We start from the raw sequence: 23,561 nt of genomic DNA, 5'->3' as shown, positions 1-23,561 counted from the left end.
TAGGCCGGCAGCTCTGCCTGAACGGCCTTCTTCCCATCCCGTCCCAAACTTCGGGGGGCCATGGTCAGGTCTGATGTGCTATGCAGCAGACAGCGATGCCTCGTGAAAGGGACGTCGCCTCCCACAGGTGGGTGCATCTTGCTGTTGGCGGCCCCGCCCATTGGTCCCCACCCGGGTGCAAGAAGTTAAGGCCAGACTTGGAGGTCTCTGGAGTGATTGAGGGGTCAAAGGACGCCATCCCCAGATGACAGCCACGCGACAGGGAGGTGTGCAATGAGAGCACTGCTGACCAGGAAGCTCCGCCGAGCGCTGGACACTAAAGTGTCCCTTTAATGCCACCGTCTTCTCTTTGGTAGCAAGTGGCCGGAGGGAAACCACTGCTCTGGACAGTCTCACGACAGCGGGAAAATGAAGGCAAACGTGGTGTAGATGGGGATGCCCACCGTCTGGAATTTCAAGACCTAGGAGAGAGAGCAAGTCCTGGCCAGTGGCCCTTGGGAGGAGCACAATCCCCCTGTGCCGGGGGAGGGGAGACCTCATGGCGCTGGCTCTCCACCTGGGCTGCAAGGTTGGAGCATCGGGGAGAGGCCTTGAACAAAATAACCAGCTTGCAAACCAGTGACCGTGTAGCTTAATTCCATGGCCGGTACAGCTCCATGTGCACGGCCGCCACGGAGCCACGGTCAACAACACTCGCCAACACCTTAACAGTCTCCTTGTTGCTGCCTTGCCTCTTCCCGGCCTCCCTGTGACCCCACAGCAGCAACACCCTTCTGCTGAAGGACCCTGTCCCGGGAAACCACCCGGGAGCTTTGTAAACCTTGCCACCTGTGTTCCACCTGCAAAGCTTCTGCTTGGAGGATCTGTGTGGCATCCAAACTCCAAAACCCAACTTACTGATCCTGGGCGGTGGGGTGGGGCGAGGAGTGAGTGTATGTGTGTGTGTGCGCGTATGTGAGTGAGTGTGTGAGTGTGCGTGTGTATGTATTACCCACTGGTCTAAGGGAAGGCTGGTTCCTCCCAGGGCACCAAACTGGGCCCCTGGCACTCCTGGAACCCACAGTTACAGAACAGAGAGTTTTCCTAAGGCCCCAAACCCAAGTCCTCCTCCACCATCCCCACCACCCCGCCCTCCCCCCTTTGGCAGCCAGCCGAGAAGCGATGGGGTGCCACAGCCACCAGTGTTAGTGAGATGACAAAGTCACTCTGTTGGACCCCTTAACCCTGCTAAAAACACCCTGTTGTTTTTTAAATGGATCTTGAAACACAAACAAACTCACTGCCACTGAGTCAGTTCTGATTGACAGCAACACTGTGAGACCCAGCAGTACTGTCCCTGTGGGATTCCAAGGCTGTACACCTTCAGGGGAACAGAGTCTCATCTTTCTCCCTCTGAGCAGCTGGTAGGTTTGAACTGTTGACCTCGTGGTTAGCAGCCTAACACCTAATGGATCTGGAGTGACCCACATCAGGGCATCTGGTTCATAGCTCCAGCTTTTCATTCTCGAAGTCTTTCTCAATCATAGGGGGCGGTGTGATGGTCCTTGAGAAACTGACCACAGTCCTTGGGGACAGCCTGGGGACCTCGTCAGTGGTCGCCCGAAAGGAGGGAGAACAGGTGACAAAGAGAAGCAAAAGAGCAGCAAGAAGGACCCGAGTGGGCTTACGTGACTTTTGCAAGACGGCTTGCTGAACCCGAACTTCTGGGTGATCTGGTTGGTGCTGAACTCCTGCCACCTGTCCTTAACCAGGACCCGGGCTCCAATCTGGTACTTCACCAAGCGCTCTGCCCGCAGGCTCACCGGGCTGTTCTCAAAGAGCCACGGGGGGTAGTGCACGTCTGTGTGCCTTACTCTCTGCAAAGAAAGGGACCCCAGCTGGCGGAACTGTGGCCAGAGTGACCCCAAGGCAGCCAATGGTCCTGGGTACAAAGACGTCCCACGTAGCGTGTGTCCACAGCAAGAGAGCAGCCCCCACCCCCAGTGGGAACACTTCCTGGGCTCAGGGCCACGCGATGGCAGTCGAGTCCTCACCATCTTCAAAGCTCTGGCCAGTGGGCTAGGGTTGGCCCATCTTGTCAATAGCATTGAAACTGGTAGGTCTTCACGATCGCTTTACCCGGGTCTAAAAACCACCCTCATATCCATTGGAGCATTTTAATACATGCTTAGATAATCCATTCAGTTCTTCCACCCAGCAAGATCCACTGTGTAGGGAGGTTTACAGAACACCGGAGTCACTGGAGGTTAACAGCTAGGCCCCAAGGGACCAAGGTGACTTGCTCAAGGGCGCACAGCAAAGCAGTAAGTGGCCACGCTAGGGCTCTGACTCTGGTTTCTTCCCTCACCCATCCATTCCACATCCACCCAGCCGGTCAGCCAGCCATCTAGAGCACCATGGTGGTGTGTGCTTAAGTGCTGCTAGGTGAAAAACCAGTGAGCTGATCCCACCGGCCACTTGCAGATAAAGATGTGGCAGTCTGCCCTGTAAAGATGGCCTTCTGAAACCCCGCGGGGCAGCTGTGGGCGGGCTTGACCTCAGCTGGCAGTGAGGTGTCTTGGAGACTGACTGCTTAGCAGTAGGAATTAATACGCAGGCTCCTTAATACAATATGGCTCCTCAAGGAGTGTGCAGTCTTAGAGAAGAGAGACTTTGGGAGATGTAGGAGCAGACTGGGACCCTGGCATCTCCCCCTCCTTCTCTAACATGTACGGGGCTTTACATGCCAAGCCCTGGTCGGAGCTTTTGGCACAAACGAACACTTGAATTACCCACAGCACCCCAGCGAGGTAGGTTCTGTGACTTCTCCACCGTAAAGGCATGGAGAGAGACACGGCGCTTGGACTTGAACTGCAGACTCACGTCCAGCAAGAGCACCCGGGCCACACTGCCGCAGCATCCTGTCCACTGCGCTTCCAGGGGGCAGTGGCAGAAGACCAACAAGTAAGCAGGGTCAGCACAGGCTTCCTTGTGCTTCCTCGCTTATCTGTAATGAACAGTTCCTCATTCCACCACATGGAAGATCCTGCTTCTCGGCTGGGTTAGCACGTCTCTCTCCCAATCCCATAGCACCTTCCGGCTCCGTCGGGGCCTCATTTCACCTTCGCAATGGACATGGATGGGTTTCCCAGGAAGCAGGCTTGCTTGTGCTCCCTTACCAAGCTGCACTGACCTCTCAGCAAGAGCATTGCCTCCCCCACCTTGATGTCCCTTCCCACCACCCCAGGGCAGGATGGCTGTCCTGCAGAGCCTCAGCCAGCAGGTGTGAATGGAAGACGAGGGAAAGCCAGAGGCCTTGAATGGAACCCCACTTTTATCAGCTAGAGGCCATCTGACCACGAGGACTCAATTTAGAGAGACTCCCTGTCAAATGGGCCAACAACCCCCTTCTCCCTAGGCTGTTACGGGGATAGAATGATGTTAAATGGCAGCACCTGGCTTACAACATGCCACACCAACCCCACCCTGGAGTCACTTCTGACTCAGAACAGCCCCAGAGAGAGGGGGTTTCCAAGGCTGTGAATCCTTATGGGGGCAAACAGCCTCATCTTTCACCTTCAGAGCTGCTAGTGGGTTTGAACCACCAACCCTTGAGATTAGTAGGCAAATGCTTGCCCAATAGCACCACCAGGGCTCCTTGGCTTACAACACCGTGTGCAACTGGTGATCAGTACAAACTGATTAATTTGACAGTCACTTCCGACTTACCTGCATATAAAAACTGTATGAGGTCCCGTCGTGCTTGACTCCCTTTAACTCAAAGAAGAACCCATACACACTGATCATTTTTGAGTGAGTTGTATACTCCTAAGTTGTGAGGGAGGGGCAACAAAGAGAAGAGAGGCTGCGTTCCATATTCAAGGGCATGAGACATACATAGCTAGACCGTCTACCTCCCACCACCAAAGTCACCAAATTGACCGCTGATGCAAAAATGACAATGTAACGGTGGCTTCAGACGGCAGGCCCAGGCCAACCCAAACCCACCATCACAGTCCATTCTGCTTCCCAGCAACCTTACAGAACAGGTTAGCCCTGCCCCCGCAGGGCTTCTGAGACTGTCAGTCTGTATGGGAGCAGACAGCCTCATCTTCCTCTTGCGGAACAGCTAGTGAGTTTGAACGACAGAACCTGTGGGCTAGCAGCCACTGCTTAGCCCACGACCCCACCAGAGCCCCGTGCCAGAGGCAGGGACCCCACAGGTCCTTGGCAGGTGAGTGAGCGGTGACAATGCAGCTCCTTATTCAGGACAAGAGCGTGGCCGGCGTGTTTCCAGGTGACTCGTGGTCTGCAGAAGGAGCCCTGGCATCCTAGTGGGTCTCAGCTGAGCTGCTAACCATAAGGTCAGCAGTTCAGAACCACCCGCTGCTCCTCGGGAGAACGACGGAACTTTCGATTCCTGTAAAGAGTCAGTCTTGGACCCCACGGGGGCTCTGCGCTGCCCTGTAGGGTGTTTCGTTTTCTTGTGGTCTGCTGGCCTTGGAAGCAAAACATTTTGTTGATGGGCCTATGGAACTCTCAGGAACCCTGGGGTACAGTGGTTAAATGCTTGGCTGCTAACCGATAGGTTGGTGGTTCAAAACCACCTGCTGCTTTGCAGGAGAAAAGACGGGTTCCTCTGCTCCTTTAAGCGCTGCAGCTTGGGAAACCCCACGGCCACTTCCACCCTGTCCTATCGAGTGGAGATGACAACAAGAGGCACTTCAAAGCCAATGGTCCTTGCCAGATGTCCTGGCCCCTGTGGTCTACAGTCTGACCACTTAGGCAGGTCCCTGCAGTCAAAGGTGAGGCTTGTAGGGAGACCTGAGTCACGGAGCAGTTTCTCAGAGTCAGGTGCCTCTCGCAGACACCCAAAATGAAGCCACCAACTCCAGAGCCTCCCTGCAGACAGAGTTCCAAGGTGCCTCCTAGGTAAGTCCTCAGTGCATCAGCTGACCAATGGCTGACCACTGCTCGGGTTCTGGGCTCCTCCCTGTGACCTCCAGCACAGCTTCATGGTGGAGCCCAGGCCTTTCCTCATTTAAGGACCAAGTAGTCCATATCCCAGAGAATGCCCCTGGGCTGGGAAAAGCAGGACTGCAGGATTCACCTTGCCCAGGGAAGGGCTCTGTAGGCCACTTCAAAGCTCTTGGGACGCATCCCACCTGATCTAAATGTCCTTGTATGCCTGACCATCTCGGACCACATCCATCTACACTACCAACGGGATTCATGGCAGGGTGGGGTGGAGGTTGGGCCTCACAGGGGCAGCTTGGCCTCTGGAGGGGCTGGAGACCATGGTCAGCCACACTCATGTGACCACCCCCTAATACAAACACAGGACATGGGCTCAGGTAGGATTTCCTGGTTGGCCATACATGTATGTGCTGCCACCCATGGGTGCTGGGAAAAGTAAGCTCTGCCCTCAGAACCCCCAATTGGAAGGCCGACTGGAAGCTCACGCCCACTGGGTCTCTCCAGGACCCTGCCCGGTGTGCCTTTTCCCTGTGCTGGGCCCTTTCCTCGCAGTGAGCGGAGACCTCGAATACAGCAGCCTTGCTGAGCTCTGGGAGCCCCATGAGTGAGTAGTTTCCTGAACCCAAGGGTGGTCTTGGGAACGTCCTGAACTGCAGTCACGGAGCAGAGGAACTTGGGGACCAGCACATCAGGTTCATAAATGCCCCCTCCCGGGTGGGCCCCGTCTTGTGAATTCCATCTGCAGGAGGGGGTGGGCATGCAGGAGGGACACGAAGGTGGCCTCTACCCCCTTGGCTGTCCTCCTGGGGCAGAGGCTGCGCACCGTCTTCACACAGAGGCCCCCAGGCGGCGTGGCCCGGGCAGTCTCCCCACCCCACCCCTCCCGGGCAGGCTCCAGTTCTGGGTACCTGGGTGAACAGCATCCCAAACCGCAGCGCCTGAGTGTTGAGGTCGACCACCTGGGCCATGTCACCCCCGTTCTCAAGCTGGCAAGGAAACACACACAGCTTACCCACAGCCTGGGCCCCTGGAGAGGAACACCCTCATACCTCCTCCTCCTTGGGGGTCCATCGAGCCGCCCCCTGTTCCCCACCATGGCGGTCAAGAGGTCATCCTCTCACGCAGCCTGTCCACTGGCCCCACTTAAGCCAACTCTGCCTGGGGTGCTTTCCAGGGCTGTGAGGATCTAAAACAAACACGTGCCTCAAGCAGCCCTGCTGGGGGATAAAGTGAGCGTGATGGTTGTATTGTCAAGAGCAATTACAGCTGCATATGCAGGCCCTGTGGTGCTGGTGCTGGTGCTGGTGGTGGAGGTGGAGGAGGTGGAGGTGGAGGTGGAGGTGGAGGTGGAGGTGCAGGTGGAAGTGATGGAGGTGGAGGTGGAGGAGGTGGAGGTAGAGGTGGAGGTGGAGGTGGTGGTGGAGGTGGAGGTACAGGTGGAGGTACAGGTGGAGGTGGAGGTGGAGGTGGAGGTGGTGATGGAGGTGGAGGTGGAGGTGGAGGTGGAGGTGGAGGTGGTGGTGGAGGTGGAGGTGGAGGTGGAGGTGGAGGTGGAGGTGGAGGTACAGGTGGAGGTAGAGGTGGAGGTGCAGGTGGAGGTGGAGGTGGAGGTGGAGGTGGTGGTGGAGGTGGAGGTACAGGTGGAGGTGCAGGTGGAAGTGATGGAGGTGGAGGTGGAGGAGGTGGAGGTGGAGGTACAGGTGGAGATGCAGGTGGAGGTGGAGGTACAGGTGGAGGTGGAGGTGCAGGTGGAGGTACAGGTGGAGGTGGAGGTGGAGGTGGAGGTGGTGGTGGTGGTGGTGGTGGTGGTGGAGGTGAAAGTGGAGGTGGAGGTGGAGGTGGTGGTGGAGGTGGAGGTACAGGTGGAGGTGGAGGTGGAGGTGCAGGTGGAGGTGGAGGTGGAGGTGGAGGTGGTGGTGGAGGTGGAGGTGGTGGTGGTGGAGGTGGTGGAGGTGGTGGAGGTGGAGGTGGTGGTGGTGGAGGTGCAGGTGGAGGTGGAGGTGGAGGTGGAGGTGGTGGTGGAGGTGGAGGTACAGGTGGAGGTGGAGGTGGAGGTGGAGGTGCAGGTGGAGGTGGAGGTGGAGGTGGAGGTGGTGGTGGAGGTGGAGGTGGTGGTGGTGGAGGTGGTGGAGGTGGAGGTGGAGGTGAAGGTGGAGGTGGTGGTGGAGGTGGAGGTGGTGGTGGAGGTGGAGGTGCAGGTGGAGGTGGAGGTGGAGGTGGAGGTGGTGGAGGTGGAGGTGGAGGTGGAGGTGGTGGAGGTGGAGGTGGAGGTGGTGGTGGAGGTGGAGGTGGTGGAGGTGGAGGTGGAGGTGGAGGTGGTGGTGGAGGTGGAGGTACAGGTGGAGGTGGATGTGGAGGTGCAGGTGGAGGTGGAGGTGGAGGTGGTGGTGGAGGTGGAGGTGGTGGTGGTGGAGGTGGTGGAGGTGGAGGTGGAGGTGGAGGTGGTGGAGGTGGAGTTGGAGGTGGAGGTGGTGGAGGTGGAGGTGGAGGTGGAGGTGGAGGTGGTGGTGGTGGAGGTGGAAGTGGAGGTGGAGGTGGAGGTGGAGGTGGAGGTGGAGGTGGTGGTGGAGGTGAAGGTACAGGTGGAGGTGGAGGTGAAGGTGCAGGTGGAGGTGGAGGTGGAGGTGGAGGTGGAGGTGGTGGAGGTGGAGGTGGTGGTGGTGGAGGTGGAGGTGGAGGTGGAGGTGGAGGTGGAGGTGGAGGTGGAGGTGGTGGTGGTGGAGGTGGAAGTGGAAGTGGAGGTGGAGGTGGAGGTGGTGGTGGAGGTGGAGGTACAGGTGGAGGTGGAGGTGGAGGTGGAGGTGCAGGTGGAGGTGGAGGTGGAGGTGGTGGTGGAGGTGGAGGTGGTGGTGGTGGAGGTGGAGGTGGAGGTGGAGGTGGTGGAGGTGGAGGTGGAGGTGCAGGTGGAGGTGGAGGTGGTGGAGGTGAAGGTGGAGGTGGTGGTGGTGGTGGAGGTAGAGGTGGAGGTGGTGGTGGTGGTGGAGGTGGAGGTGGTGGAGGTGGAGGTGGTGGTGGTGGTGGTGGTGGTGTGTGTAGGGGCCAGCATGCATAACAACATCTGGAGGCATGTGTGTGTGTGTAGGGGCCACAATGCATAACATCTGAAGGCAAAGGAAAGACGTGGGTGGGGAAAGATGGTAGAAGCCCACTGAAGAAGATGGTCGTATCCCTGAAGAATCCAGGTGTCACACTCACACACTGTCCTCTCTCTGGGCCACCCCTCCTCTGCTCTGGTCCTGGTCATTCTCCAGAGAAGCTCGGGTCCATGGGGTCCCTATCTGCTCTGTAGGCAGCACTGGGCACCGTGCTTGGCACACCACAGTAGGTACTTGTTGAGTGCCTTGATTTTTCACTAGTGACTCACAGAATTCTGGGGCACCAACATTGGCCTGCTTCTTCTCTGCAGAGGCCGGCTTGACGACAGACCAAGAAGGGCGGCCATTTGCACAGACAGCGCTCGTGTCCAAGAATGCATATGGAGGCGTTCCCACACAGGGGACGCCACTGTTCAGGTCTCAGTGCACAAGCGGGGGCGTGTAAGGGGTCCGCTTTTACACAGCCCCGAGGAAGGGCGTCCCTCTGCATCCGGAGAAGAATGCACGCGCCTTTTCGGGTTTTGGTGGGTTTTCTTTCTTTTTCATCAATTGCTTGGCCATTTTTTAAAAATACAAATGGTGATGTAGTGGTTGCAGGTTGGGCGGTTAACCTCCAGGTCAGCAGTTCAAACCCGAGACAGGATTCTCTGTGCCCGTGAAGAGCTGCAGGCTCTGGAATTCACAGGAGCCGTTCTACCTTGTCTTACAGGGTTCGCGGTGGGCCAGTGCTGACTTGGTGGCAGTGAGTTTGGATGTTGGGTTTTGAAAAACACCATCTCTAGGTTTGAAAGCTGATATTACACCTGTGCTTGTGAGGGGACTTGAGACCGTGTGACTGACGTAGCAGATATCTTCAACAGCTGGACTCCCGCCTTCTGCCTTCCTCCCCTGCACACTTCCCCCCACCACGCCCCCCACAGAAGGAGGGTCTGAAGATGCCCCAACCTCAAGGGCCCAGAACAGGCAGGCAGAGCGGCAACACGTTTCCAGAGGGCCTCCTTTCTGTGAGGGCAACTCACCGCGCGGAAATGGCTGGCTGCGATTCGGATCAGCCAGGCTTCCGGGAAGAAGTTGACGTGGCGGACTTCCTCCAGATCCGGGCCTTGGGAGTGGCACAGAGAGCATTGAGAAGGGCTTATCCATAACAGAACTTCCAGAAATCCCATTGACAGGGAAAAGGGACAGAAGAGGGTGAAAGGGGGTGTGTGTGTTTTTTTTGGGATTGGAAGGATAAAAAGAAAACGCCATGGAAACCCTGTGCTTGTGTTCACTGTCAGTGAACAAATGAGCCTCTTAAATATCTATCTGTCTATCATCTAGGAGCCCTAGTGACACAGTGATTATGTGTTGGGCTACTAACTGCAAGGTCAGCAGTTTGAAACCACCAGCAGCTCCGTGAGAGAAAGATGGGGCTTTCTACTCCCATAAAGAGTTACAGTCTCAGAAACTCACAGGGAAGTTCTACCCTGTCCTGTAGGGTCATTATGAATCGGAACCTGCTCGATGGCAGTGAGGTTGGTTTTTTGGTATCTATCGATGTATCTGTGTGTCTATCTGATTCAGCAATGAGCAGTGGGGATGGCTGTACAGCTGGTGAACATAATTCATGCCACTGACCCATAGATGTAGAAATAGCTACATTGGCACATGCTGGTTAAATGTATTTCAGCACACACACACACACATACGTACATACACATACACACATGTGCACAAAACACATACCACACACATAAATGTCTGAGGGAATGAGTGAACAGATTCACTACAAGCTGGGACATTTTTAGTACTATGTATCAATATTTTTAAGTCTAATACTGTGTTTTAAGAGAAATATGCTCCCATCAGACCTGCAGAAGAGACTCCCCTCCCCCCCAATGACTCATGGTTCAAGGAGAAAGTGCTGGTGGCCCTCATAGGTCAACGTGGCCTAGTCAACCACACTCTAATAGGACCTTTCAGCAATAACCAGATTGGGGGTGGGGGGGATCTATTACTAAGCAAGACAGAGGAAGACCAAGGGTATGCATTAGTTCAATTTTCAAACATTTTTCAAATGAATTGTTCCTGTGTATATTTTTCCTCCCACACCTTCCTCTGGGAAGCTGCCAGGCTGAGGGAACTGCTGTAGTGCTCAGAGCCCCACGCAGAAAATGACAGGGGCCCTCCCTCCAAGGAGCCCACAGCTTCCTGGCTGCCAGTCCTGCCTGGAAAGGGCGGTGTGGGTTTGGAGACCCAGAACATCTCCAAGCAGCTTGGGAAGAACACCCTGGCTTCGTTGGCCACCCACGGGTTCCAGACCTCTGCGTTGCCTGTGGATCGCTGGCATGGCTTTGGGAAAAGTCTCTGTGCTTGTCAACACACAGACCGCATTGGTGGTCTTCCCCCCCTTCCCCCGACCCATTCCCTCTTCCTTCCTGCTCACGGGCCCGGAGCGCAGCTTAGAGGGATCACAGCTGCAGCTGCTCCGGTCACAAAGCCCACCTGTGCCCCCAGCGGCCTCTGACCAACTACCAGGTACCCTTGACCTCTGACCAGCTACCACAGACCAACTACCAGCTACAAGCTGTTCTGCTGCCCATCCCGTCAGCCCCTCTCTACCTTCATGGAAGCCCCGCTGTTCCCAGTTCACAGACAAGGACACTGAGCTCTGTGTGCCCGCTGGGACGAGAGCCCGGTCCTCATACTCTTTGGGGATGTGGGTGGGTGGGTGCAGGAGGCTGGAGCAAAGCTGCAGGGGCGGGGGACTTGCCTCTGTTGATGCTGTGCAGGCGCAGACACACGAACAGCGGCAGTAAGCCCTGTCCCAGGTCCCGCTCCAAAAAGGCGCAGTTCCGAGGAAAGCTGGGCAGAAGCACAGAGAAGAAGGCCGGGCCTCAGGAAACTCCTTTCCGGAATCAGCCAAGGCAGCCTTGGGTGGGTGCCCCTGGTTACCATCCCAACCTCTAGCTGAAAGGTTGGGGCCTCTCGTCCACCTGCAGGGTGCCTCCCAAGAAAGGCCTGGTGATCTCCTTCCAGAAGAATCACCCCCTGAATTGACTCCATGACCACCGAAATCCAAGTTGGCTAGAGACTTTGCCCCCGGGGGTGGGGGGGTGGGGGGGAGCAGGGAGGGTAGGCTGAGCTGCTCTTTCTGGAGTTGGGTGCCTGGGAGCAAGGGCTGCCGCAGACCCCGTCATGGAGCCTGACCCTGGAAATGGTCGTAAGGGGCCATTTCCTTCTGTGCACACAGCGGGCGCCTGGCGAGTGCTTTCTAAAGGACGGATGGGCACAGGCTACTTGACAAGGCCATGCTGGCCTTCCCCGAGTCTTTCCCCCTTCCCCCAGGGGCCCGCAGCGCCAGGAACACCAGCTCTACTTTTCAGAAGGAGAAACGAAGGTTCCGCCGGACCTGATGCAACCCACGACCTCTGAGCAGTGCAGGCGTTTCAAAAGCCCTGCTGGTGGAATTAAAACACCTTGAGATGTGCTCAGGGAGTGGGTGACGGGTATAGCTGCTGACTCTGCTACAGTCCGCCTGCCAGCTATCACCCCGTGGGGTTGGAGGTCAGGGCTGGGGGCGGGGCGTTCCCTGCACCTAACACAGAAGACACACACACACACACACGCACACACACGCACACCTCCCCACCCCCCTTGCTTTCAAACAACAGGCTTCGTAGAAGTTACTTGTCACCAATGAGGACAACGGGCATTATTTTCCGAGCCCTTTGGAAACGCAGTCACCCCTCCGGGCAGAGTCTGCGGGACGCCAGCCCAGGGTCCTTCAGAGGATTCCCCCACAATCCAGAGTGCTGGCTCTGTGTCCACTGGCCTGCCTGGACCCACTTGTCACAAGATCTAGGGAGCCCTGGGACACCAGCACCTGCCCGCACCTGTGTCCGTGCTTCTAGGAGAGCCCCAGGAGATGGGTCTGGGGTATGCAGAGTTGTGGGGGTGGGTGAGAGGCATGGGGGCCAGCGTGCTTTGACTCAATGGTATTGTTAGTAATTAGGATCCACCAGTGCCCATTGATCTGACTACTGATTAGGAGCGACCATGTGCCTTGCTTGGCTGGCAGATTGATCAGAGGTCACCAGAGGAAGGCTGACACCTTTAGGGAGACTGAGCTATTGACCCTGGAGCCAACCTTCCATAACCCTGGGGCCTGTGGTTGTTTGGGGCACTGAGAACAGAAACCCGAGTTGGACAAAGAGGTCTTCACGCACATGGGCAGCGCTCAGACCTTTTTCCACCGATGGGTCTGGGGCTTCATCTCAGTCTCCATAGATGGTTCTGGAGTCTCCTCCCACAGGCAGGTCACAGAGCCCCCTCCTCTCCTGCCTCTCACCCTCAGCATCATGCCCAGGTGGCAGCAGGTGGCAGGAAGGAAGGAGGTACCCGGGTGTGAAGCCCCCGGCCCAGTGAGTGCTCTGGAAACGAGCTGGTACTACTGGGAAGAGCTCCCTCAGCTCCAAGTGAGCCTGCTCTGAAGTCACCGGTCACATGCAAGCTAGCGCCCCACCCCACCCCAAGGGAGGGACGGGCCTGGGAGAAAGCTCCCTCCCTGCCCCCAGGCCTTGACTCTGCTGCTCAGCTCAGAGAGGCAGGCTGCAGGCTGCCCAGGGAGCTATGGGAGGCCAGGCCCACCAGCCAGGCCCTTTCAGACAAACCCTCTAACCCAGGGGATTCAGGGAGAGTTTGGCTGAGCCTGCCGGCAGGTGAGACTGATGACAGGTGAGCCATGGGGAAGTGGTGATCATGGTCACCTTCAGAGGTGACATGGGAAGTCGTGCCTCATCCAGCCATGCCCTCAGGCTTGGGGCCTGGAGTCAGGTAGGCCAGGTGCCATCCTCAGAGCCTCGATTTCCTTCTCTGTCCAGTGGGATCAGAGGGGACAAGCGTCTGGCTGGAAGGAGGGAAGGTGCAGTGGTTTGGAGCTACTTGGTCACAGAGCAGTGAGCTCCTGATGTCCACGGAGTGCTGTTGTCACCATTCTCCTGACGGCCACCTGGGTCCTTCGGCCCGAGGAAAGAGACCCGAACACAAGCACGAACTGGCTCTTTCAGGGGGGTGGTTCTTTACCACCTGAGACATGGGCCCCCTCGAAGGACAGCAATGGTGCCCTCAGCTGCCCATTCTCCACCAGCTCAAAGGATTGGAAGGGCGTGTGCCAACCCTAAGGAGCTCTCGTGGCTCGGTAGTGAAGTGCCCAGCTGCTAACCCAAGGGTCAGCAGTTCAAACCCACCAGTGAATCTCCTAGAGACAATGATCTCCTTCTGTAAAGACCACAGCCTTGAACATCACAGGGGGCAGTCCTCAGTCTTGTAGGGGCTCTAGGAGTCTGGAGGGATCATACAGCAGCAGGTGGTTTGGGGCTGATCCCTGCCCTAGAACCTGGTGAGCATCACTGTCTTCAGAGACTCAAGATTCTGACCCAGGTCTCTGAGCCCAGCCCAAGGATCCCTGGTGGTACCGTCAGATTCATGTGGGAATGATAGCTGCAAGGTCAGCGGTTCAGACCCAGTGTGGGTCTTGGTGAGGATGCCCTACTAATCCTTATCTCAGCAATGAGCACATCTTCCTGAGGTCATATGAAATGGAAGGACGTGGCTTTAATCTAGAGATTGATTTGCAAGGCTGTGCTGAGGCAATGGGGTTGGCGCGATGGTTCCCCTGGAGCTGAGCTCTCTCTGTGTTTATGAGCCATGGTCTCTGCCTTCCAAAATCCCTCCAGAAAGCCTGGGATGTTCTTCCCCCATTCACACTCCCCCCATGCCCACCACCAGAAATGCAAGGGCCTTCTCTATAATGTAGATGCTGCCGCTTCCCCCAGCCCCCCACCGGCTGTTAAACCAGGCTTTAACAAGTTAATTGGTTTTTCCAGTAAGGCTCTCCTCTCATTTCTGTCCACATCGGGAAGGGATGCTAGACGGTACCTGTAGGGAACTCAAGGGAGAAGGAAAGCTCTTCTAAGTTCCCGGGAGACACTTTGAATAAGTTTCCACCCAACTGTGGACTAAACACAAGGACGACCTTAGACACTGGCCTTACAGGGAATGTGGCATCCTCCAAGGGCCACACCAGAAGGACTCCACGTGAAAGCCCAAAAGAATGAACTGGGTCCTACCTCAAAACTACCTGCAGCCCATGGAGTTTGGATTGAAATGCCCAGATGGGAGATGAAGCTGAAGACGGCTACCCCAGGACTGTGCAGAGGGCAGATATTAGACCTTGGGTGGGACTCCTGGCTTAGGGGGCATCCGATGAAAGGGGAGCCAGGTCCACCATACATTAGTACCTCAATGCTCCCCTTACATTAATATGACAAATATTAATCTGAGAGGAAAGGGCCTGCCCACGTAAGACATGTTACAGGTAAATTTTCCCTGCCACCAACACCCATGTTCAATGTAGACAGAGCTTACTCAATTAAGAAATCAAGCTGGAGCTAAACAGAAAGTAAATGTTTAGAAAATAATGATGGCGACTAGGTACACATATGCTTGATACAATTGATGTATAGATTGTTATAAGAGCTATAAATGATCTTTTAATAAAAAGAAATCTGCACAAAGCAGCATCACCTGGTATGCAGCTTGTGGCTGGACTGAACTTGCATGAACCCTTCTTGTCAATAGTACCTTAAACTCTCTGACATCAGAGAAGTTATTGATGCTGCCGATGCAGTCGCCTTGTACTTCAGGGGGATGACTGACAATGTTTTGTGTGTGTGTGTGTGTGTGATGTGTTTTTTTTCTTTTCATTTAAGCCTTTGTTTTTGTTTTCTTTGGTTGTTGTTCTTTTGTTTTTGTTTCTTATCATAAAATGATTGCCAATGTAAACCAGAATTGTTCATAGCCCAGGGAAAAGCAGATGGATTCTGGGCTCCCACTTAACTCTAGCCCCAATCCAAGAACAGTTGGTTCTTACAACATGGCCCTACTCAATACCTGCCTTCATGAAGAGACCACTGAAGATCAGGGAGCTACAGCAAAGTGTGGGGAAGAAAGCAGCGGGTGCCCGGCTATCCACTGGAACAGTGTCTGGGGTGTAAAAGGCTTGTATTCAAACAAGCAGCCTTCTAAGTGAGGCATCAACTACGTCCGCATGGAAGAAGCACACTAGCCTGTGTGATCCAAAGATGGAAATAGCAAGATCCAGCTATTACGAAGGGAAACGTTAAATTGTGAACATTGATTTGAAGGCTATAAAGGACAGCGGGAAACTAAAATCAATCCGCAGTGTCTAGTCCAGCGGTTCTCAACCTGGGGGTCACGACCCCTTTGGGGGTCAAATGACCTTTTCACAGGGGTCACTTGATTCATCACAATAGCAAAATGACAGCGATGAAGTAGCAACGACAATAATTTTATTGTTGGGGACACCACAACATGAGGACCTCCATGAAAGGGTCACAGCCTTAGGAAGGTTGAGAAGCACTGCTCTGGTCAGATTAAGCCTCTGGCAGATCCCCTCTGCCCACAGGGAGGGCTACACTGTCAGACAGAGACGATCGTAAACTTCGTAAACTTGATTCTGCTGGATCCTTGGCCAGTCAACCTCCCTCTTGACCTAAATGTGCTCTGGGCTTAAATATGTATCACTTGTTCCACGACAGAACTTTCTTCTCCAGCTTTTAAAATACTGTCAGTCGTCTTTTCTTTCTTACACGTTATTATTTATATCTTTATAGCATATTATTATTATTCCTTTCTTTCTGCTTCATTTTGTCTTTGTCTTTTATTGCTTATGTTAGGTCTCCCAGTTCATGAATCACAGAAGGAAGGAGTGAATGTAGACGATACCCGATGCAATGACTTCTCAGGAGGGGGGGGGATGGGGAAGGTGGGGGAACAAATAGTGGGTGAAGGGGGGGCGGGAGCACTATTGATGTGTAGATGGCTTAACAATGGAAGTGTGTTTTTATATCAAGAAAACTACTAAAAGAGAGAGACAAAGAATCCAAAGTTGACCAACAGCGACCGCAGTCGAAGGAGGAAGAGTTTTTGCTTAGTGGGCACTGAGTTCATGGGAATGGTGTGGGATGGTTTGGAAAAGGATATTGTTAAGGGTTGCATAACAGAGTACAATCAATGGCACTGAATTATGCATGCAGAAGGTATTGAATTGGAGAATGGTGTGTGTGTGTGTGTATATTTATATTTCAATAAATACTTTTATTGGGGGCATTTACAGCTCTTATAAGTCACCCATACATCAACTGCATCAAGCACATTTGTACATTTGTTGCCATCAGCATTTTCAAAACCTTTTCTTTCTACTTGGGCCCTTGGTAGAAAGTACTAGCAAGCACACTAATATTGAGTGCAACGAAGAAGGAGTGCCCACATCGACTGTGATCATGATGGTACAAGTCTCCTCGCTAACGATCAAACTCTTGAATTGTATGGTGTGTGGAAGAAGTGCCTGCCAATAAAACTGAAAAAAGAAACTCTTCTGAAATTGGTTGCGGCATTGTTTGCACAACGCAATATGATTAACCTATTGAATTGCGTGATGTGTGAATTAAACGATTTAAAAGGATAAAGAATATATAAATAATAAATAGATACTGAACCGTGTAAGGGAAGAAAAAGAAGAAAAACCCAAGCCAGAGGGCCTTGGAGCTCTGAGCTGGGCGCCTCCAGAGCCCACACGAAGCAGCTCATCCGCAGGTTGGGGACTGCTACACGCACCACGCCCCGTCTACCCGGAGGCCAGAGCTAGCTGGTGCTACTGACCATTCTAGACATGGCCACCATCATGCCCTGAGACACTCTCTCAGCCTTGAATGAAAACAAATCCCTCAGGCCGCCTCGGAACAAACAGAAAACCAACAGGCTCAACCAGTGATGGCTGTCACCTGTAAGAAGTGGCTACACTCCTTTCGAGAATCGCCTCCTGAGGCCAAATGGTCAACAGGACTCACACGGAGGAGCCAGGACGGGAAGCCAGATGAACAGAAGTCACGAGAATGTCCGCACCATGTGAGGACGAGATGGCCCACCGTCGCGGAACGACGTGTGCGGAAACCGTGGAGTAAAAATCTAAACTGCTGCTTTAAACCATCACAGAAAACACGCTGGGCAAAGAGGCTTTTTAAACAGAGAGACCTGTGGGGCATGGCCTTTGGGGCGTACCGTCGACAGCCCCCTGGTACTGAAAGGGTTGGCCCTGGTCCTGCCCACAGGCCCTGTGGATAGATTCCCTGCAGATCTCCTGCGTCCCCTTAGGTTGGGACACACTTGTGACTCAAGGTGTTTGCAGCCTCGACCTTCTCACTTCCTCCATCCCGTCATCCGCCGGAACCACCTGCGCTTCCCACGGAGCCGCCAGACCCATGGCTCCTCGCCCCCGCTCTTTGGATGTCAGCCTTGAAAAACACGCTGTCTGCCCGTTATTCAGTCATTAAGGAGCAGTGAACTTTTGATGTAGGCTCCGACACAGATGAACCTTGAGAACATGACGCCGAGCAAAATTAGCTGGCCACGAAGAGGCAAATATTAGATGGGGCCACTTCCACAAAGGACCTGGATGAAGCTAACTCATCGAAACAAGGCGCTCAGAGGGGACCAGGGGCTGGGAGAAGGGATGGGGGACACCAGTGAGGAGCTCCCGGGTATCGAGCTTCCGTGTGGGGTGACGCAAACATTTTAGATCTTAAAGTGATGGTGGTTGCACAACTTTGTTGCTGTGATTAACACCACCAAATTGCACACTTAAAGATGATTCAGATGACAAATTTCCTATTTGACCACAGTGTTTTCTTTTTAAATGTGAGGCAACTTCGAAAACACACAGCCTGAGAAGGAGAGAGTGCTGTTTTCAAAACCTGACTCAGTGCAGACCTGGGCACCTTCTCAAGGAACCAAGGAAGGCTCTTCTTGGCTCTTTCCCATCTCCATTTGGCCTCCTTGCATTTGCCTCCTCCAAGGATGTCAGAGAAGTGGAATTGTCTAATATCTGCCTTTATGTGACCAGCACGGCCACTCTTGACTGGGCACCTTCTCCTCTTTACTCCTGACACCAACAAGAATCCCTACCACCACCACTGCCACCACCACCACCTCCACCACCGCCACCACAACTTATCCCATTCAGCATCTCCTGCCAAGGGCTTCCCTCTGGGCCTTTCTCTTGCATGCAAGTGAGCCTACACATCAGTCCTGCTGAGTGGACAGTGGTGTCGCCATGGCCCCTAGGTCACATAGCAATGCTCAGCAGAACTGGGAATCGAACTCACATTTGTCATCTTCTATCAGAAACCTGGCCCCAGATTGTGTCTGTTTTGTTTTCACTCCGATTCTCAGCCCCTCTCATTTACTGAGCTGGCACAATATTCAAAGAGTGAAGCAGATACACGAGTTGATACCAACCAGCTCTCCGGCCTCAATGCCCGCCAGTCTACACCCCTCTCCTCACTCACAACTCCCAGCAAGATAGCGCATTCCGTCCCCAGCACATGTATTTGGCATATCTGCTTTCCTGAGCTCACCTGGCCCTGCCTGCACTTTATCTGTGAGGTCAAGTACTCTCCATCTTTTGTCAAGACTTAGCCCACCGTCCTTTTGCCGGTGAAGGTGGCCCTGCCCTTCCACCGAGGCCATGGAAAAGGCTGGATCGAGTAACCACATCTGCTGGCGGTCAGAGCTACCCTTCCTCGAGGCCATAGAACCCCTGCGCCCCTTCTTGTGAAGCGCCCGTGTGGCTGCTTCTTGGTATTGCTGGAAAGCCAAGAGGCAAACGTAGCTCAGTCACTGATCGAGTTGCTGTAACCCTGCAGGACAGAGTGGGACTGTCCCGGACAGTTTCCCAGGCCAGATGTTTCTTCCTTTCATGTCTAGTTTCAATGACATATGGTTCACATGCCACACACATCCATAGTCAGTGGTATTAAAAAAGAGTCGTGCAGTCACCATGACAATCCGTTCCAGCGCTTTTTCTTCCCTCTGGTATTGTGGATATGCATTCCGCTGTGACCCACAAGGTCAGCAGTTCAAAACCACCAGCCACTCCGACCTAGAAACATGGGGCTTCCTAGTCCTGTAAAGAGTTAGTCTTGGAAACTCACAGGGGCAGTTCCACCTTGCCCGGTGGGGCCGTTACGCGTCGGCATTGACTCGGTGGCAGTGAGAGAGTTGTGCTTGTTATTAGTTCCCCATTTCCCTCCAGCGCCTCATTTCCCTATCCCTGAACCCCAGGAAGCCCAGCTGCATCCTTACAGAGGCAGAGTGCCAGGTCTCGCCCCAGGCAGCTGGTGGGGCCCATCGGCAGGTGGGTTCATGAAACCACCGGCCTCTGGATGAGCAATCAAGTGCCCAAAGCAGAGCCCACTGCCATCAAGTAACGCTGGCCCCTAAGAAGCCACAGGACAGAGGAGAGCAGCCCGTGGACTGTCCAAGGTTGTAAATCTTTGCTGAAACTTATCGTATCTTGCGCCCATGGAAGCGCTAGTGCGTTCAAATCACTAACTTTTTGGTTAGCTGCTGCGTGCTTTAAGCTCCACTCCACCACGACTCCTTACTTACTTAGGGACGTGGAAATGAAGGGAGAGTCAGGCCCCAGGGAGCTAGCTTCAAGGGTGGCCGGGGCAGAGCAAGAGGACACACACAAAAGAAGATCCTAAGAGAGTCTGCTGCCTGGCCGCTCTATCCACAGCCCCACGCAGGGCTTGGCGGGGCAGTTCGGAAAGAGAACAGTTTATTGACCCTCATGCCCGTGACTCACGGGACATTTCGGAATGAACGTCTGGTAAAGAGATCAGAATTGTCACACCAAGGGGTGTCAGGTTCACGATGACTCAGGAGCTACTTCTGCAGGTGCCATCCATCACCGGGGACACATGGCCTCTGCCTGCCCTGGGGAGATGCCACCACAAAATATTTCCCTAGTGGCTGGGCTGCTCTCTTTGGGAGGTGCCCTGGGAGGTCCTCCTGGCTGTGGGGTGTGTGGAGCGAGGTCGGGGTGAGTGTGCAGGGTTTGTCAGGGCAGTGGAGACCGTCAGATGGTTGGTAAGCAGAGGAAGAGGTGCCCAGGCTCATGAGTAGGGAACTCTGCATTAAAAGAACAAATGCAAATTGGCATCACCATACCGCCAAGAGGAAAGAGAAAGATCGAAAAGACCAAGAGTTGGCACGGGATACTGCCATGGATTGAGCAGTACCATGCCCCCAACTATGTGCCTGTGGCTGGGCTTGGCAGTTCCATGATGATTCAGGCTTGGCAGTTCGGTGATGACCCCTCACGAGGCAATCTGATGTGACAATCCCGTGAAAGGATTGAGGGTGCAATGTAGCACCCTGAATCCCATCCTGAGCCCGACCTGATGTAAAGGGGGTTTCTGTGGGTGTGATCTGTATCACCTTTTATTTTACAAGAGTTAAAAGTGGGGAGAAGGTAGCAGAGGTCAGAGGGACCCACTGACAACAAGAAAGAAGAGGCGGGAGTGGAATGCATCCGCTGCTCCTGGGGTCCCTAAGCTGAGAACCTCCTAGGAGAAAGACTGACACCCCAACACACAGAGTGCTCAAGGAGTGCCAGGCCTTCAGGTACTGAAACCAGACCCAAACCAAACCCACTGCCATCCAGTCCATGCCGGCTCATAGCAACCCCATCGGATCGGGCAGGATGGCCCCTAACTCTTCATGGGAGCAGAAAGCCTCATTTTTCTCCCACTGAGCGGCTGGTGGTTTTGAACTGCTGGCCTTGCTATGCCACCAGGACTCCTACAGGTACTGACAGGAGACAAACATCTCCCCTCTAAACCGGAGCCTTCATGAAGGGTGGGCGCTGTGAATGTGGGCGTCTGGCCTTCTAACCTCAGAGAGGGTGGCTTGCTAACGTCATCCACGTGGGACAGTTCTGTTGCGGCGGCAGCGCTTGAGAGCTGAGACCAAAAACAACAGCGGCAGCCACAGCAAAGTCTAAATCAGACCACGGCTATCAGGTCGATTCTGACCCATAGCAACCACAGAGAGGGCTTCCAAACAGCCTCACCTTTCCCCCTCAGAGTGGCTGGTGGATTTGAAATGCTGACCTTGCAGTTGGCAGTCCCACGCTCACCTGGCAGCACTCCCAGGTGACTAGGGCGGTGGCGGGAACCCTCAAACTCTCATCTGCCGATGGTCAGATGAAGGGAACAGAGCCACTTTGGAAAACTATCAGATGTCTTTTCTCAAGTTGCGGAGGCCCCGGGGCGTGGACTCAGGGGCTGGGCTATTCGGTGACTCCCACCCAGAGGCCCTGGGAAGAAAGGCCTGGTGACCTACTCCTGCAGACTGAGCCACGGAGAGTCCTGTGAGCACAGTCCCACCTGGACGCACATGGGCGCTGTGAGCCAGAAGTGACCGGAAGGCAATGAAAACACAAGTTGAACTCCCTCCTAACCTGGGACACAGCAAGACCACTCGCGGGTGCATATTCCACAGGAATGCGCAAGACGCCTGCCCTGGAGCGGGCCCCAAATGGTACATCAGGACTATTCCCCACTCAGATGCCCATCAATGCCAGCATGCGTGAAGAAGCTGGGGTGCCACTGTGGTTCCATGCGGAGAGGCCAACTGCAAGGGCAGCAGTTCGAAACCACCAGCCCCTCCTGGGAAAAAGCTGGGCCTTTGGACTCCTGTCAAGAGTGGCAGTCTCAGAACCTCACAGTGGCAATTCTCCCCTGTCCTGTAGGGTCGCTGTGAGTCGGCATCACCTCGATGGCCGGGGGCTTGGTTTTTGTTTCGTTGGGCTTGGTTTGATACAACTGTGTCGTATAACACTCGAAGGGATCCACGGATTCCCTGCCCAGACCCGTGGCTGGATTTGACAGACAGATGGTTCGGTGAAAGATGCCAGGCATTACAAAGTGCCACCTGAGTGGGCAGACAGAGCATTCACACACGGGCAATATGGACCCAGAGTGACAGCCAGGTGTCATTTAACTCAGGGGTGGGGGGCATCTCCCTCTCTGCCATCAGTGAAGAACTGCCCAAGACTTAAACCGTCGGAGTGGTGGGTGGGCTTGAACTGTTGGCCTCATGGTTAGCAACAAAGGGCATAGCTAACGGTGCTACCGAGGCTCCTGGGTTGGGGTGCAGTGACCGAGGTAAGGTGTGCTGGAGGGCTGGTTGGTCCCTCTCCTGGGCTGGAGTCTATTTGTGTAGGTATGTTTGCTTTGGGGAAGTCTAACGAGCTGGTCCCTTGAGATGTGTGCATAACACACACACACACACACACACACACACACTTCAGAACATACTTGAAAAGCATGAGGGGCTTCAAAACGTTTATGAGAAAATTTCACTCTCCTTTCATTCCATTTTCCCACAGACATTTCGAAGCCCCTTTGCACACGCCTCTTCCCGTTTGCATGTGCGCGCGCCTTTGTAAACGGACGGCGTCAGTGGGAGGGCTCGTCCCCAGATTTCCTGGACGTCTGGGCCACTGAGTGAAGTCAGACGATGACTTTCCTTTCATGGGTCAAGGCAGCAGCTTCGTTTTAGGGTTGTCTGGTGTTTTGTTTTCGCTCTTCCTACAAGATGGAGCTAAATTTAACTCTGGACTGCCTATTTGTGTCTCTAAATTAATCACTGCCAGGAAACGGGCTGTGGAGGGTGAGTGTGTGTGTGTGTGTGTGTGTGTGTGTTCTCCCTTCCTAAACTCACGCACCCACATGGCCATGGAAATAGCCCCTTGCCATCAGGCATGACACGGGAATGGCTCCATCAGATTCCCATGGACTTTATTGATGGAAATGTAAGGTGGAAAAATGAAGCTAACGCATGAATGCAAACGGCAGTATGGAGAAAGCGGGGCCGCTAGATTCGTGAGCACCGTTGGTGCGGGCAGAGAGACGTGTTTGAATAAGGCATCTCCCAATAATTCTGTCTTGGAAGAAGTACGGCCTGAGAGCTCCTTAGAGGCAAGATGGCGAGACTTCATCTTACAGACTTTGGACATGTTTCGGAAGCGCCCAGCCCCTGGAGAAGGACACCGTGTTTGGTAAAGGAGAGGGCAGTGAACCAGAGGACGGCCCTCAGCAAGATGGACGGACACCGTGGCTGTGACAGCGGGCTGAAGCTCACGAACAATCGCGAGGAAGGTGCGGGCCGGGCCGTGTTTCTCTGTTGTGCACAAGGTTGCGATGAGTTGGCACCTAACAACAGCCCACGTCTTAGGGTCCTGCTGGGACAGGTGAGACAGGGGGCCTTGATGGCCTTTGCTCCGAGGTTGCTCTCCATCCCCCTCCTCTGGTGCTGGGCTCTGCACCAGAGAGGAAACTAAGGTAGGGTGGAGAGGGCTGGGGCCATGGCACTGCCTGAAGGGGGTGTTGCTGAGCAGGTTTGAATGAACCCTCTGTGCCCAGCGCCAGGAGAGATCATTGGACAACATCCATGCCAGCAACATGCGTGTTGGATGAACTCAAGGCCATTGGTTTGGGTTTTGGCTTTATGGGCCCAGGCAGATGGTGCGGAGAGGATTTGGAGCAGAGGCTGGAAACAGGGACTTGGAGCCTGTCACGGACAGGCGAGGAAGGGGCA

At 54.5% G+C, this 23,561-nt stretch overlaps 1 protein-coding gene across 1 annotated transcript in view; it reads right to left on the bottom strand.

Moving 5' to 3' along the window:
* Positions 1 to 392: 392 nt before the first annotated feature.
* BTBD16 (BTB domain containing 16) overlaps positions 393 to 23,561 on the bottom strand; it is a 59,718-nt gene continuing 36,549 nt past the window's right edge. The window contains exons 12-17 of the mRNA XM_075533475.1: positions 10,804 to 10,895; positions 9,071 to 9,153; positions 5,865 to 5,942; positions 3,709 to 3,807; positions 1,668 to 1,856; positions 393 to 461 (exon numbers count right to left, since the gene is read on the bottom strand). Coding sequence (XP_075389590.1) covers positions 393 to 461; positions 1,668 to 1,856; positions 3,709 to 3,807; positions 5,865 to 5,942; positions 9,071 to 9,153; positions 10,804 to 10,895 — 610 coding nt within the window. The remainder of the gene's footprint in view (positions 462 to 1,667; positions 1,857 to 3,708; positions 3,808 to 5,864; positions 5,943 to 9,070; positions 9,154 to 10,803; positions 10,896 to 23,561) is intronic.

The sequence above is a fragment of the Tenrec ecaudatus genome, chromosome 16 (genome assembly GCF_050624435.1).
Source record: "Tenrec ecaudatus isolate mTenEca1 chromosome 16, mTenEca1.hap1, whole genome shotgun sequence".
Classification (NCBI taxonomy): domain Eukaryota; kingdom Metazoa; phylum Chordata; class Mammalia; order Afrosoricida; family Tenrecidae; genus Tenrec; species Tenrec ecaudatus.
Note: the sequence above shows the minus strand (reverse complement) of the source record. Positions and strands in the feature narration are given on the sequence as shown.